Source organism: Coptis chinensis, chromosome 7, assembly GCF_015680905.1.
Source record: "Coptis chinensis isolate HL-2020 chromosome 7, ASM1568090v1, whole genome shotgun sequence".
In the NCBI taxonomy this organism is placed as follows: domain Eukaryota; kingdom Viridiplantae; phylum Streptophyta; class Magnoliopsida; order Ranunculales; family Ranunculaceae; genus Coptis; species Coptis chinensis.
In genome coordinates this window covers 11,714,759-11,732,424 of record NC_141462.1, presented here as the reverse complement: position 1 = coordinate 11,732,424, position 17,666 = coordinate 11,714,759, and the positions used below count along the sequence as shown (strand labels likewise).

At 33.9% G+C, this 17,666-nt stretch overlaps 1 protein-coding gene across 1 annotated transcript; it reads left to right on the top strand.

The window, feature by feature from the left end:
• Nucleotides 1-47: 47 nt before the first annotated feature.
• Nucleotides 48-1,803, top strand: LOC147486010 (DCD domain-containing protein NRP-A-like). The gene is made up of 3 exons (XM_086573628.1): nt 48-54; nt 1,045-1,226; nt 1,312-1,803. The coding sequence occupies exons 1-3, from the start codon at nt 48-50 to the stop codon at nt 1,801-1,803; spliced, it is 681 nt and encodes a 226-aa protein (XP_086429754.1).
• The last annotated feature ends 15,863 nt before the right edge of the window (nt 1,804-17,666 follow it).

Sequence of the window (17,666 nt, the reverse complement as noted above, 5' to 3'; positions counted from 1 at the left end):
TCTTATATCAATGATTAATGTCTTTGGTGAATCTGTGGCTTAACAGAATGGCAGGTGGATGGAGAAAAGAAACACACTCAAAGAAAAAGAAGAACGAAACACACACTTTGGGAGATAGAATTCCACATACCCCTGGTGTATAGCAGTGCACCTGCATATCATTATACAAAAGAGCAGCTTGGTGCGGTAATATTTGGCTGTAAACATGAGACAATGGGCGAGTGCCTAAGGAACCTGTTATTTGGTTAGTATAGTAGTACTTGACTTTTTAATTGCATATTACTTAAAGCATGTTATTTTGTCTCTAGCTACAAGCCTACCCAAAATTGGGATTTTTTAAACTACTTCTCTAGTAGATCTTCAATTATGTTTATGCAATTATGCGTAGTATAAAAAACAGATAACATATATCACTAATAATTAAGGACACACCCCCCTTATTAACATTTTACCGGATTGGACTTGGTTGATCTGATGGATTTGACCCGTAAAAAGCTACTTTGATTCCAGAGACCCAGAGAAGAGCCACACATGTTTACATGTTCCATTATTTCACTTAGGGTATCAATAAATGAGGGGGTATTCGGATTGATTTTCAGCTTTAGACATAATCCATAACTTTTTATTGGAGAGCTGTCGCTTGATTGAGAAAGAAAGCATACGGAGAACATTCATATCTTTTAAATTCGGACTTAACTAATAGATGCAGCACCACTGCGGCAGATTTTCTTAAGTGTGTGTTGTTGGCTTTCTTCCACTCAATAATATCACACATACCGTTTTCTTCAATTATGCGATAATCCACTGAATGACATTGTCAGAGCTCTCCTGTAGTGGCGCCTAAGTAAAGCACATAGGTGCATAGCGATTTTGGAATTTTCAGATATGAGTTTGTTTGTTTAAAATCCCAGATTTTTCTATTAATAACACTTTTTTGTAGTTTGTTAACATATCTAACTTTCATATTAATTTATTTTCATTTCTAATAACTTATACTATGTTTTGGTTTGAACTTTCATTAAATCTCTATTAACTTTTGTGCAGGCTTACCAATTCGGCATTTCTCGTATATAAAAAATATTGAGCCAGGGTTGCCGATATTCCTATTCAACTACAATGGTAGGAAATTACACGGCATTTACGACGCAACTAGTCATGGCCGATTAAACATCAACCCACATGCATGGACAAATAACGGTTCGACCCGGACTCAATTTCCTGCCCAAGTACTGCCCGCATACTTTTTTCCTAATTCTTTAGTGATATCTCTATATATATTGTATTCGATCACATGATGTTTGATTTTCCCAGGTCCTTGTTCGTATCAGGAAGCAATGCAAGTCCTTGCCAGAGGACCAGTACAAGAAGGTCCTAGAGAAAAACTACATGGATGAGCTGTGCTTTCGGTTTGAACTTGATCACAAACAAACTGCTAAACTCCTTTCCTTGTTTGAGTCTTCTTCTGCAACTAGCCCCTACAATGCACCGATTAGAAGACCTCTTCAAAGATATGCTCCTAGAAACGAAGACAAATCGAAGTTAACTTCAGACGACGGTGCTTTTGCTGAGTTCTTTAACAAAGCATCAGCAGTTGGAGCTGAATTTACCCTTCCTACGACACGGACATGGGATTCTCTCTTCGAAGAGACTCATGGCTCTGATGCTAAGCCTAGTACTAGTTGGGAGGAAGCAGGGGCTTCATATGTTGTTTCTGGTTGGGACGAAGAGGAAGGGCCTTGTTGGACGAACAACCCATATATGGAGGACGAACATTCTCCTATAGCACCTTCGGTATCTGGGTAAGTATAAAAATCTCTGAATTGATTACAGATTGTGAGATTAAGCAACGTGAGGACCCTGCATCTATCCTACCAAAGCTTCATTAGGGTGAGATAGCTTCCAGTGACATACATAGTAATGATGTCCTTGAGCAATCAAATAATTATGTTAAGGTAGGGGCCTCCACTAAAGATGCACTTCAAGTTGAGTCCTCGGTTGCCAAGCGTTCTGCTCAGAGCGTGGAGATATTCTTTGGATTCTCAAATTTTTTTTTTTAGTAGGAAATTCAGCAGGAACCATCTGTAAGAAGGAAATTCAGCAGGAACCATCTGTCTCAGTTCTTAACTATATAGAGAAAGGTTAAAAAAAATGTTTTATTATATATAGTTCGAAGAATAGTAGTTGATACAATATTTGAGTTTTTATAAATAAATGACTGATCACTAGTACTCTTTGAAAGTTAAGATCATGTTCGACATTGTTCTTTCTTATCTTAATGAAATACGTTTTTCAAATAATTTACTTATGTTGGGTTGTTTTTGTTAATTGGTGTTGGTGTTGATGTTTATGAATATGAAAGGGAATGTGGTGGTATGGGACAGGTTTTTATTTCCTGGTTAATTGTCATGAGCAATACCAGCAAAAAATGATAAAAAATGACAAAGGGTGAGATAAAAGGTTGTCCAACAATCTCCTTTTCCAAAAGAATTTATCACGGTTATTTTTTGATATTATCTCGGTTTCAATAAAAAAAACATCTCATTTTTCTTCTATACTAATTGGTTTCAATCAACAATTTATCTCGATTTTATTCTATATTATATCGGTTTTATTTAGAAAACCGAGATAATATATTTAGATAAGATGTCAGACTTCTGAGATAATTTTGTAGTTTATTATCTCGGTTTTATAGAACTCTATTACCTCAATGGATTTTACCTAGGTTGTTTTTTCTTAGAAAACCGAAGTAAAAACTCTAATATCTCACCTTTTAGCTGAGCTTATAAACCCTTTTTTTAGTAGTGACATCAAAGAAAAAGTAATTATAAATTGGGAACATGATGCAAATGCGTAGAACTAATCTAAAATAATAATTAATGGGAAATCAGAAACCGAATGTAACTATATTGAACTAATCTCAAAAAATAAACTAGATGCAAATGCATTAAACTAACCTCAAGAAATAATTAACGGAAAATCGAAAACTGGATGCAAATTCATTGAACTAACCTCAAACAATAATTAACAGGAAATCAAAAACTATATGCAAATGCAACCTTATCGAATAATAAACAAAAAATCAAAAACTGGATGCAAATGCATTAAAAAAATCTCAAAGAATAATTAACGGGAAATCAAATATTGGATGCAAATGCATTGAACTAACCTCCAAGAACAATTAATAGGAAATTAGATGTAAATGCATTGAACTAACCTCAAAAAATAAATAAAGGGAAATCGAAAACTAAATGTAACTGCATTGAACTAACATAAAAAAATAAATAACAAAATTGAAAATAAAAAACTGGATGCAAATGCATTGAACTAACCTCAAAACATAATTGTGTTATATGTTGTGGGAATGTCTCAATAAATATAGTTTTGCATTTAAAATAGTGTTTATCTTATCTATTTTCGTATGATTGGGAACGCCTTGCTATTCAAGTAGCTTCAATGAACTTCGCCTTATTAGGCAATCTCACAAAACTTCAATCAAACTTCTATTATTAAACAACAAAATGAAGTTGAAGGGTTTTATCAAGGGCAAGTTCTTTTTTTTAAATGGATAGCGGGGTTTTCACGTTATAAGAAATTTGGATGAGTGATCAATATAATATTCATATATAATAGTTATGTATATATAGTTACAAATATTTTTTAGAATAATTAATATAACATCACACGTTTGTAGATAATCTTTGAAGATCCTACATAGTGAGTCATGTATAATTTAAAGAATAATTAACGGGAAATCGGGAACTGGATAATTTTTTATGACGATCCCACATAGTAAATGAAACATAATTTATTTTTATGTCCTGTTTGAAGTTGGTATTACACACCACATTGGATAATTAAAAGAAAATCGGAAACTGGATTCAAATACATTGAACTGAGCTTAAAGAGTAATTAATAGGAAATCGGAAATTTTATGCAAATACAATAAACCAAACTCAAAAAGTAATTAACTCAAAATTAGAAACTGGATGTACATGCATTAAACTAACGTTAGAGAATAACTAGTGAGAAATTATAAATTGGATGCAAATTCTTTAAAAATATTTAACGAGAAATTGGAAACGGTATGCAAATACATCAAACAAACTTCAAATAATAATTAACGGAAAATAAAAAACTGGATGCAAATGCATTGAACTAATCTAAACAAATAATTAATAGAAAATCAAAAACCGATGCAACTACGTTGAACTAACCTTATATAATAATTGGCGGAAATTGGAAATTAGATGCAAATACATTAACCATTGAAATAACCTCAAAGAATAGTTAACGAAAAATAAAAAACCGAATGTAATTGCATCGAACTAACCTCAAAGCATAAATAATCAAAAACTAGATGCAGATATATTGAACTAACCTCAAAGAATTATTAACAGGAAGTCATAAACTGTATGCAAATGCAATGAACTAATCTCAAAGACTAATTAACGAAATATCGAAAAATAGATGCAACTGTACTAAACTAATCTCAATGAATAATTAATGGAAAATCATAAATTTGATGCAACTACATTGAACTAACCTAAAAAAATAATTAACAGAAAATTGAAAACTTGATGCAAATGCATTGAACTAACCTCAAAGAACAATTAACTAGAAATCAAAAATTGGATGCAACTACATTGAGCTAACCTCAAAAAATAATTAACAAAAAATCAGAAACTGGATGCAACTGCATTAAACTAAAATAAGATATTAACTAATGGTAAATCATAAATTGGATGCAATATCTTGAGGAATATTTAACGGAAAATCAGAAACTTGATACAAATGCATTGAAATAACTTCAAAGAATAGTTAATAAGAAATCAGAAATCAGATGGGTCAAACTAACTTCAAAGCATAAATAACCATAAATTTGAAACTAGATGCAAATGCATTGAACATCGAACTAACCTCTAAAAATAATTAACTGGAAATCAGAAATTGGATGCAGATGTATTGAACTAATCTGAAATAGTAATTAACGAGAAATTAGAACCTGGATGGAAATGCAATGAACTAATCTCAAAAACTAATTAACGAAATATCGAAAACTGGATGCAACTGCACTAAATTAACGTTAATGAATAACTAACGAGAATTCATAAACTTGATGCAACTGCACTAAATTAACCTCAAAGAATAATTAACGGAAAATCAGAAACTTGATGCAATTGCATTGAACTAATCTCAAAGAATAATTAATTGGAAATCAGAAACTAGATGCAATAACTACATTGAACTAACCTCAATGAATAATTAACAGAAAATCGAAAACTTGATGTAAATGCATTGAACTAACCTCAAAACATAGTCACTATGTCAGAATTCTCTATTTGCAACGGCCAATGTCTGTTGTAAATGGTCCAAAAACGACAGCTATAGACTGTTGCAACATCCTTAAAAATGTTGTCGTTTTCATTAACGACAGCTCCTAACAGTTGTTTTGGTTTAAATAATTCGTCAGCTTATGGCTGTAGTTTAGTTTAAATGATACGACTGCTTGAAGCCGTGGTTAACTGAATTTTTTTGACAGTTTTTGGCTGTTGCTTATTTTATTCCGCTTTCTTCAAAATTTATGAAACTACATCCCATGGCCGTCCTTCAGGCCATTTTTTTTTCACCTGTAATAATTTCCAACACACAAATCACATAGATATAAGACCTACTGTAACAAGCACACAAAACACACATTTACAACTTAATTTTCATTTTGCACCAAACTTCCATTAAAATACCAAAATATAAAGATAATTTGACGTTTACAAAAGCTTGACATCCAAAAGTCAAGATAAATGCAGCTTTAAATGTTACTCTCTGATGCTCACAAAACATCTAAATGCTTAGACAAAATACTACATCTAAACTTGTTTACACAAGACTATATTTGATGTCTCAAAACTCATAAGAAAATAAATGCACAATCTTTCATTTTAAAGGCAGGAGAGTCAATTCAAGGGCCTTCATCAAGGAAAAAGTACATAACTCTTTGACCAAGGGATGACTTTACCAAGCTCAGCATCTCCTATCGTTCCATCTCCATCCTAAAGTTGTTTATCGTAATCAAGTATCTCATCAATGCGGCCGTTATAGGCATATGTAAGTAGGTGGAGCCATATAAGTATGGACTTGTCCCAGTGCAATCACCTTTTTCATTACAAACTTTTCTTTCACTAGGCAACTTGCAGATGGAGGAAGGCCCATACATGACTCTTCATGAACTGGTAGGGGTCACATTTGCTACATTAAGAAAACACAATGAAAATAAACCAACATATACCAAGAAAATGTAAAACAATGAAAAACATAAAACAAATTGACCAAATAACAAAGGATGTGAAACCCGACAGGGTAAAATTCATGCAAATTTGGAACAAACATGTAGATATAGTGCAAAACATATTCATTAAATATAGCGGCATTTATGAAAAGAAAGAAGTACCCATGATAGGTCAAGCACTTGATCAGAAGGATGTGGGAAATGAAGGCTATACTTGACAATTTTTATCTATCACATGTTTGTAGAGAAACAAATACAATAGCATATGCTCTAGCTTGCAGCAAATTCTACAAATGAATGATGTATTGATATGAGGATGCTAAAATCCATACACAAAGCAGTAACCAAAAGTAAGAAATAGGGATTAGTACCGGTATGAACAGAATGCACTGTTGCACTTGATGAAAACACATTCCAATCAGACTAAACCCCATAAGGAACGGTATACCTATGCCTCCTAACCCTCATATCAATGTCCTAAAATGAACTCAGGGTATTGAAGAAGCTTGTGTCAAAAGGATCCTAATGCAATGTTAAAAGTGCAGAACCTATGTTATATTAAGCCAAGCATGACGAAAGCTAAGTAGTATAGATCTCAAAAATATTACGAGATGTAATGCCCATACTAGAAGACTTTGTATTGAAGAGTCACGCCCCACGAAGATTAGAAAGAATCGGCCACTAGGGATAATGAGAATAACAAAATATAGACAAGGAGGAAAATATGTCAAGCAAAAATCTGCTAAACTAAAAAAGCCACAGGCATCTTTGCAAGCAAAAACCCTATTTTTTCGGTGAAATGAACATTTCATTGTTGAGATTTTACATTCATTAAATCAAAGAAAAGTTGGTCAAAAAGACCTACAAGGATATATACAAGTAAAAGGGAAAACATAACAACATCTGGAAATCTTACAGAACCTAAGCACTCTAACTTAATTAAGCATTTAAAAACGTGTGGTGAAGAGGCGTATGGATTCCTTATTTTGTTGAAACTCAGTTACTGATATCACCCGATTTACCAATCAAGAGTCCGGATAGCAAGAAAATATAATCTAATTTTATGGCACATAAGACTTTTGAAATGTGTGCCACATTGAGTGTAATAAAAGATACTAAGAAACCAAATAAAGTTTGATGTCATAAACCATATATATATGCAGTGGCTTATCAAAAGAAACCGAATCTAATTAGAAATTTTATCAATGTGAAAGAATAAAGCATAGAATAGGAGTTAAAAAAACAGATGGAAGGGGGCACCTAATTAATATCTTTCAATTCTTCCCCAGCCCCAAAAACTGCATCCTGGTTGTCTTTCCTACTTGAAAAGACTGAAATGCTATCATAAGCAAAAGTCCAAGTCATCCCCCTGAAAAGTTTAAAGATATCACAGGTGTGAATGAAACTAATAGGCTACCTAAACACGGCAAAAATAAATCAAAAGGAAAACAAATGCAGTACATAAAATGAGCAAATGTATAACTAAACAAAGAATACAAAGCAGATCACTTAAAGGCAACCACTGACCTTAACAAGTTTATAAGATAGCATGTCACCTAGATAGAGATTAATACTAGCAATAACAAGAAGTGCTTCACCTAAGATGAGGAACCAAGTGTTATATTAGACACAGGAGAAGAAAAATAACCTAGTATGTGTTTCTATCTACCATATGAGTAGGAAAAAAAAACAGGGTTTGAAACAACAAGACATGCAACAAACAGATTTCAACAAGTTGCAAAAGAGTGCAACACGGTACCCACTATTGTAATTTAGAATGTCAATATTCAACAAGTTCCAATGAAAAGAACACATACCAACATCTTCAAGGAAACTCTAAAACCAATGCTCGCGGCTCTCATTCAATTAAATAGATCGATGTTCTCTTGGTGTGAATATTACTGCTGCTATAATGAGTGTAAAGCCTTTACCAACACGAAAAAAAAAAGGGGGGGGGGGGGACTTAAAGGAACAAAAGACCATAAAATACTTGTTTCTGCATTAATTCTCAAAATCTATATTTCCAAAATTACCAACAAGATTACCATTTTATGTAGCATTGAGTAATCTCCAAAGTGTAAGAGTCCAATCAAAAAGTTCTACGAACAAAAATAAAGGATAAGAATGTCAAAGAAAAATGTCGTTCTGATCTACTTTCTAAAAAAAAAAATAGCACACCATATGACCAAATTAAACCAATACAATTCAGTCAAATAGATGGTGTCGATGCAGCTAATGGACAGCCTGAAATGCAGCAAGAAAACTGCACAGAAAGCAGTCCACTGGACAACTTAATTTCAGTCGGAAAGATGACTAAATCTAAGTCTACTAAAGGACTATATTCAAGCCCCCAAGATGAATGAGAATGCAGTCCATTACCTGTACCAAGAACATCCCCTACTTTGTCCCTTTCATACATGCTTAATATTTAAACAAATTGAACGGTAAAGAAAATCCCATTTAGTAAGGAAATGTGTTGCTAACCTACATGTTAACCTTTCTACTTGCACGAGACCCGTTTGGTATCCCATGATACATAACGCCCGTAATATTTTGACTAGCCTCTACCTACTGACGATGAGAGCACCACATATGGCATTATGCAGATCCAACATTCTAAGATCCTATTGCTACTATTTTGCATCTATAGTATTAGACTATATTTCTCATTCTAGTTTGTATCATATGCTCAGTATGCGACACCCTTTATAACCAACCATTTATATCACCTTAAAAGTTATAGCAATCATTCTTAAAACTCAGATTTAACCATATACCTAAGTTTCTAACCTTAGACTCTCAACGTAAATAGCTCAAACTTTCAGCAAATTGCAAATGGTGTCTTAGAACTACATGATATTAGATTTTTTCTAACTTTATAGTAGAGAAACTATTCAAAATCAGTCTATATAATGCTTCTCTACAATCCCAATCTTTGGTAACATACATCCAAACATTGCCTAGCTATGATTCTTGGGCACATGAATCCGGTGTGCGTACTAAGATCATTTAATCTAATTTCGGTTCATATGGTCATGGAAGAATTTCATCAAACAATTTAAGTGCAAAAAGAAAATGTAGTAGATTATTTGAATATTAATTGGAAGAGAAATCCCAACAAATATTCAGGCATGACTATCGGTCAAAAATATATATATTTACATATATTTCAGATACTATACCTCAAACCAATTCACCTCAAGGGTATCACACACGGATAAGAATCCCATGTAACAAATAAAATGTAAAAAAGATCCCCATAAATAGCTAGAAAAGTGGATCTGTTCTTACCAGATCATCTCCATTTTTAAGAATAGCTAGAACCCCAAATTCTATATTGATTGCTGCAAATCAACGCAAAATCAAATAAAAAAACACAAAGATTTAAGCTTTAAACATTACCGAGCACAAGAAAATCAAGGTTTACCAACCCAAAGGGAGAGAGAGAGATTGAAACAAGGAACAAGATCGAAGAGTCAAGGTTTAAGCTTGATCTTTGCATGACACTAAAAAAGAGAAGAGAGAAAGGAGGCTTCGAAGATAATTTGTAAAAGAGAGACTAAAACATTTTACTGAAGAATGGGAGAGAGCAGCGCAAACATTTCAATTTCATCAAAATTTTCGTTTCCCTCTAAAGTAGTAGAAGAAGGCGGTGGGACTGGGGAGAGAGGGAAAAAGGGATTCGAGAGAAAGTTTTAGTCAAAAAAGGATCGACTGCTTTGAGCCATCCAAAAGGATTGAAACTGCTTTGAACCGTCAAAAATGGTTTTTGGACCGTCAACTACTATACTACGGTTAGTAGCCGTCCTATTCTAAGTGTAGCTCATGTCCTAAATTTACAGTTTTGAGGTAGTGAGTTCTATTATTTGTAGGGGGAATATAATGTCTCGACAAGTATAGTTTTGTATTTTAAATTGTGTTTATCATAATTCTTTTATTATGATTGAGAGTGTCTTGCTATTCAAGTAGTTTCAATATCACCTTCGCCACATTGAGCATTCTCATCAAACTTCAATTATTAAACCTAACAACTAAAAGAAGTCGATAGGTTTTATCAAGGTTTGGTGTTTCTTTTTATTGAGAGTGGTACAAGAAATTTGAATGAGTGATTAATATAATTTTCATATACATCTCATAGCTCTGCATAATTGCTAATATTTTTTAAAATAATTTAATATAACGACACCGGCCCGTTCGTAGGACGGGTTCGAAAACTAGTTGAAGTTGATAGTCCGAACTTCGAAGTTAGAACACCGACTTTAAAATTGATTGATAGACAAAACAAATTAGAAAATGCATTACTAGAAAAGGGCCCGCAGTCTCTATTTCAAAGCAATTGTCACCAAGTTTGGCGTTTTATTAAACGCGTTTAAAACCGCAAGGGCGTCTTGTATACGTTTAGAACCTGTTCTTTTCAAAATATCACGTTTGAAACACGATTTAAATGTAAAAACCGTATATATCGCGAGATTTCAAAAATATCCAGTTTTAAACTTTCTTCTATTTGTTTTTGTTCAACCACTTTAGCACTTGACCAAAAAAAGAACCCCAGAGCTTTACCCTAAAAAAAACCCCGAGAAGAGCTCCTTCACAACTTAACATTCGGATTTTTCGATTTCTACAAAACATTACCAACTCTATTAGGGCATCTCCAATGGAGTGTAAAAATCCACCTCCACATAGGCTCCACATAGGCACCATTAGGAATATACACTCTATCTAAATCCCTAAATACATAAAGTGTATATTTACTATTTGTGGCTATTCCAATGGTAGGTGGAGGCAAATGTGTAAAAATAGATAACAACGGACTTAAACTGTCACAGCTCATTCAAAATAATAAAAAATGACGGGTTTGGTCCGACGCAAAAGCTTAAAACAAATAGTGATCCACTTTCATACTTTATTCAAAGTAACGTTCGTGTTTTGTAATAGTTGTAAATCACTGAGCGACGGAGTTAGACCGTCGCAAACAGAAAAATAAAGCTTCAAACGTGAGTTGAAGTGACGTCCGAGTTTTTCAGTTAAACAGACGTTACTATAAGTGACGTCCGGGTTTTTTTTATTAACTAATAGCAAAATGGGGAATTCCCCACTAATAACTTATTACCTACAATATACAACCCCCATTAGAAGGAGTTTTTTTAGCATTTAAAGTGTAAATTTTACACTTTATACTATTTACACCCCCTATTGGAGATGCCCTTCGAAGTGAATATGGTGTTACGAATAAAATTAACAATTGACAAGGTAGATTAGTATCATATCATGGACTGTCTTTGTTGCTCCCCTTCTACCTGATGTATGTAAAGCCTTCACAACTTCTTTAGCTAGCCGCCTTGCCATTTGTCCGCATACGTTTTCTCGAAGATTTATATTCATTATCCACGAATTTTTCCTATTCTTCCAATTTCACTCCTGTTGGGTAGTTCCTTTTCCTATCGACGTCATTATAATACTTGTGTGATGATTTTTCCTAATCTAGAAATACAAATATTTTGTTGATGATTGATAAGCACCCAAAAGTGTATTATGAAACCCCGTTGAGACATATAAATTTGGTTAACTATGTGTTTAATAATCATGAAATAAATATGTTTTCATACTTTTGTAGGTATTCGCAGTAAACATGGAAATATGGTTTAAACCTGCGATAAAGCATGAGGAACGACATATATATGAATTCTTCCAAATCCGCACAGAAGCATCAAACTTTCAAGCTCCTACCTCTTGAACCATGATTCCAAATGCAACAAGTAAGCTGCTCAGACAAGCAGGGCGATGAACTCTACGCATAGGCGGGAAGTTGTAAAATTGCCCAAAGACCGAACCGCCACTGGACTACACATAGGACCCACAAGATTGGATGAGTCATCAATCATGGAGCATGTCAAGACAAAAATGACAAATTATTGATGCAAAGTTGACACCTTGCATGTAATTAATTAGATTAGGTGTTAATAGTGAAAAAAAGGCAAGGTGTCACTTTGTTTTAATGTGGTGGATAAAAATGAAGTAAATGTGGTTTGATGTTTCACATGGGAGGAAATGAGATGTCTTTCATATGGAGAAGAAAACAAAAATAAGGGGACACTCTATTTACTCTTGACTTCTTTTCCTTACCTTGTATTATTTTAGTTCCTTAGCCATTTTTATTATTTAGTTTTAGTTTTGTAAGAAAAGCTTGTAATAGTTTTAATGGAGGAAACTTTGGTTTTTTTCTAAGAAATAAATAAAAATCAAGTGAGTTTAGATAGTTAGTTTTCTTTTTCCTCTTTCTCTCTCTCTTTTTGTATTTCTAACTAGTAATCCTTTGTCCCAAGGATCATGAGCTAACTTCCCTTTAGGGGAGTTAATCCAACTCATGTGAGGGAAAATATTTGTTGTTGGGTTGGTTAGTTGTTTAAGAAGAACAACTAGACCTACATCCTATCCCAAAATGATAGTTGGTGTAGTGTCTAGTTAGGAATCAAAGTGATGAGCTTAGAGATAAGTCATTGCGTGGTTCCACTTGCTAACATGTATGACCTTAGAGATGAGCCATACATGCTAGGGATCAAGTTTTCTTCCATTATGGCTTATCTATGAGTCTAGGAAGAATCAAATGAACCTATTCAAATCAACATCAAAAAGTTAGTTTCACATGAGGAAGATTAACTCTCCACCTTTTTCTTTAGCAATTTGTATTTTGTCTTAGTTTCATGATTTCTAATCTTAATGTTCTTCTTTAATGTTTGTTTAGGAAAGAAACTTAGTATTTGTATTAACTTATTCACTAGTTCCCTAAGAGTAAAAACCAAATTGTAGTTGTCCTAGACTTTAGGTTGGTTCAAATCTTTATTTCAACTTTACGAACACGAAGATCGTGAGTAAGGAAACTTTTAATTCGCTCTTTCGCTAAATTATAGAGTCAATATCTAACGTAGTAAAAAGCTATATCAAAATGGCGCCGCTGCTGTTCTAAAGGCATAGGACTTGTGCTACAGATTGGAAGTTGCATCAAGGGGGAACCCACAATCTCTTCCTTTCTTCCTTTTCGTTCTTTCTTACGTTTTTTTTTTTTTTGTTATTTTCGTATTTTGTCTCGAAAACAACCTATTCACTCACGGATTTTTGGCTGTACTTCCAGGTACCAAAAGTTAGGACTGGGAAAGTATACTTCAGGCGATTATAAGAGTTCTGTGAAAAGTTGAACTCATTGTGACATCAACGACACGTGTGTGCGGTATTGGACACGCGTCCGCTGGTCTAACCCGCGTCCGCGGGTGTATTTGTTCTGTTGGTGCTAATAATTTATCTCCAGCATCCCCTAATCTATCTTGATCCATATCCAGGCCTCAATCTCTGGACCTGTAACTAAAAATTCGACTATTCTATTGGGATTAATCACGTCGACAAATTGAAACGTTTTTTTCAATTTTTTTGGCGGAATAGCGGGAAGCTATAGGTTCCAAAGTTTTATTTTTTTTTTTATTTTATTTTGTTGCATGAATGCCATGTACGTAGTTATTATAAATTAATTTATGGATTATTATTTACGTCTTAGGCTAGAAATATGCATGAACCATGTTAATACGCTCGTAAATATTTATATGCGATTAAGTGGGTATGAATTGCATATTAATGTATATATACATACCAATGGTACTGTTTTGCATGGTTATCTATATTTATATGTATAAGGGTCTATTTTTGCATGTTTAGTATTTCTCTACGTATACTGATAATATGATAAAATGAATAGTTTTACCTACGAAATAAAGCGATGAAACTCTAAACGTAAGTAAAACTAAACAATAAATATGATGCCTATATTTTATCAAAAATTTCTACTCTCAATCCTATGAGATATAGTGGAGTAGAGTGATTCATTCCACTCCTAGTCCTTCCGCATGTTGTGTTTTCTAAGTATAAGTACTCTACTTAAGGTCTAATGAGAGATTTACGAAAAGGCAACTAGACTACGATGCAACTACCCACAAGATGCAACTAGTCGGTTATCAAAATAACTAAGGGAATGCTACGTTGATTCGATGATAAGGAGTTAGAGGGGGATTGATTCCACCTTAACTCGACTTAATCCTATTAACGACGAATCGTCCTAATCCGAATTGAACTACTTCGCAGAACAATTGGTTCTTCCTAATCCCTAATTACATATGGCATTCCTACTAATTCATAACTAGCATGTGAACGATTAAACCTATTCTCATGGTGAACTAATCGTTTCTAGAGTGGAAAGGAAATTACGACAATTCTACGATAGTCGGAATCAAGCTTTCATCAAAGCTTCTCAACCCCCTCTAATGGAGGTTTAGCCGAGAATCATTACACAATCATTTCCGATTAAAGTTAAACTAAACATGATATAAAGAATTGAAATTTACTAATCTAAATTAAACAATAATTAAAATCTAATTAATGACTAAGAATTGAATAACAAGTAGTAAATGAATCAGATCTAACACAAATGTAAATGACAAGAATCGAAATTTAACAACTAGCTATTTTATTAATCAAACTAATTAAGAGTAATGATTCTAATAGTTTAATCTAAAACAAGAATTAGATTTGAAATTAAACTTAATTAAAACAATTAAATCTAGATCTAGAAGCTATTCTAATGGCTACTTTCTATTCTAAGCTCCTTTATTTTCTAACCTAAAAATCTACTATTCTCTACTAAAAAATCTACCATTAACAAAGAGCTAAGCTTTTGTTTTATACTTTCAGATCAAAAATCGTGCATGGGCTTGGAGCCATGTTTTGGGCCAGAGAATCAGGCCCAAAACCCAATTCTTTCAGTCCAAAAAGGCCTCTTCAGCTGCAGTTAGCTTCAACAGACTTTTCGTCTACTTCTGCTCCTCTGATTGGATCACGGATTAGACCATTGGAAAGCTCTTTCCGAGCCGGTCGTTTTGACATAAAGTAGGCCCCATTCCAAGATCTGAGTCCAAAGATATGGCCTTCGGAAGTTCTGCTGACTTTGTGTGCTGTTTCTGTCCGCGTCGACTTTTCAGCTTTTGACCGGGCTTTAGAAAGGCTTTGTCTTCTTGAATCTTGGCCTTTAATCATGGAACTCCTTAGTAACCGACCTTTGCTCCTTTATCTCACTAAAGTGGCACATTTCTGCACATAATGGACTTTGAAGCCTGAAATGCATAAAACACGAATGTCGGTTTAACTCTTAATTATTTCTCACATAATTGGTCTAAAAGTATGTCTGTTATAGGGTTAAAACTACAGTTTTGGGCTCTTATCAAACCACCCCCAAACAGCATTTTGCTTGTCCTCAAGCAAAGATGAGAAATTAGAATAAGTGACCAAAAATGGAGTTCTAACTACTCTCGTTTAGCTAAGTCGATTGATTGCATTGACCATATGCAACAAGGCCTTAAACCACTAGGAATTCCCTAGTGGACGAGTTATAGCCTCGTGAGAGTTTTCCAGTGAAGGTACTCACAAACTTCATCTATACTACAACGACTAAGAAATAAAACTATTGTTTCCTTATTCATGCTCCAAATTATCTATACCTCTCATTAGCAATGTATATAGAGTAATCAAGTCGAAACCTAAGCTAATATATGCATAATAATCAATCATCTACAATAAACATATATACAATGAGTAATACTATGAAATGCAATAGCAGGTCCGTTTCTGAAACTCGGAATAGCGTCCTTAAGTAGGTTCTCACAATAATAGTCAAGATACAACACTCTGATTTTTCCACTCAAGTTTCGCTACTCTAGTGTGCAGGCGCAGTGGGCACACTTTACCTTACAATCTCAATGACAACAAGGAAGCCGGAGTCGATCAAACACATCTGCCACTTACTATCACACTAACCTATTCCTAATTGAGCTAGAGGTCTTTATTAGGTGTTGCGGGGATTAGGAGATGTTTTAAGAAGGAAGAAAATGGATATTCAAAAAGGACAAGTCTGAGATAATAGAGTCTTCATATTATGTAACTAGAGAAAACCTTGTTATTTACTTTTGCTTCTACATTTTGTTTCCATCCTTAGCCATATTTTTTTTTTTTTCTTTTTTTTTTTCTTTGGCTTTTGACTCCTTTTATTCTATTTTTTTTTTGGAGTTTTTATTTATTTCTATTTTTATTTTTCTTTTCTTTGGATGGAAACTTCTTTTCTTTATTTCCTGAAGCAACTAACTAATTTTTGTTTACACAGGTTTTTCTCTTCTTCTTTCTTCCTCATTCTATTCTCAGACTTATTCTAAATTGGGTAGGTTGATTTATTTTTTTATTTTGTTTTTGTTTTTGTAACAGGGTAAAGGGATTGTGGTTTATGAAAGGCTAAAGAAAGGCTCAGAGGGGCGACTAGCGGAAAATAATTCATAGGTTTGAATTTCTGGCTATATTGATCCAAAGAGGGCCTAAATTCTCGCTTAGGATATGGTTTAGTGATCAAGCAAGTGGACGTGTGATATCTCTATCCGGATTTTACTTCTCCCTTGTGTCATTTCTCAAATGTTTCTCTCATATAAGGCTTTAGGCTATATTCTCACAGGATTTGTAGAATAAGTACTCTAGCCTAGATTTCAGAAACTTACTGCTAACAATCATAGATACTCATGTAATATATTTATAGATAGATGCAAAGATTATTACCTACATATTAACCTAAGTTTCTAAAAATTATTCTGATGCAAAAGCTACGTGAGATTTCTAGATTGTTAAGAGCATAGAGAAGGAAAACAATACCACTATTCCTAAGTGTATAGCATGAACTTATTTATTTATATTTTTGAATTTTTAAAATTTTAACTAGAAAACAAATGCATATTAACTCTATCTATACCCTAACAGATGCCTTAATTACACGTGTTTCTATGCCCCCCAAACAAGAAGCATGCGTTGTCCTCAAAGCATTTAAATAAAGAGGGTAGGAAAAATACCATTGAAACGCGTGAAATTAGGGGATATCTCGCAAAACAAAGTTAGAACGCATACTAATATAGGAAATAAAAACTGACGCAACTCTATACGAGTTCTACCCATTATGGGGTTAACAAGAATGAAATTGCTTGGGACATAAGCAGACACTAACTAGAATGAAAACTTACCTTATCTCCCCGCGTATTACTCATCATCTTACTCATCCTCTTCTTCCATAAAGAAGTGAGGTTCCTTTGCGTCCTGCCATGCCATGATAATTTGCCGGGACTTCCGCCATTTATCATCTATTATTGCTAACCTATTAAGAGCCACTTGGTCGATGGGGTGTAAGGTGCAACCCGATGAGGTTGTATCCTCCACCCTTGCCAAGTCATTGTGACGGAAGGATCGAATAATACTATTGGTGGGTCGTGCCGAAGTCTTAACCGTAATCCAATCCGTGGAAGCGTGTACAAAAACA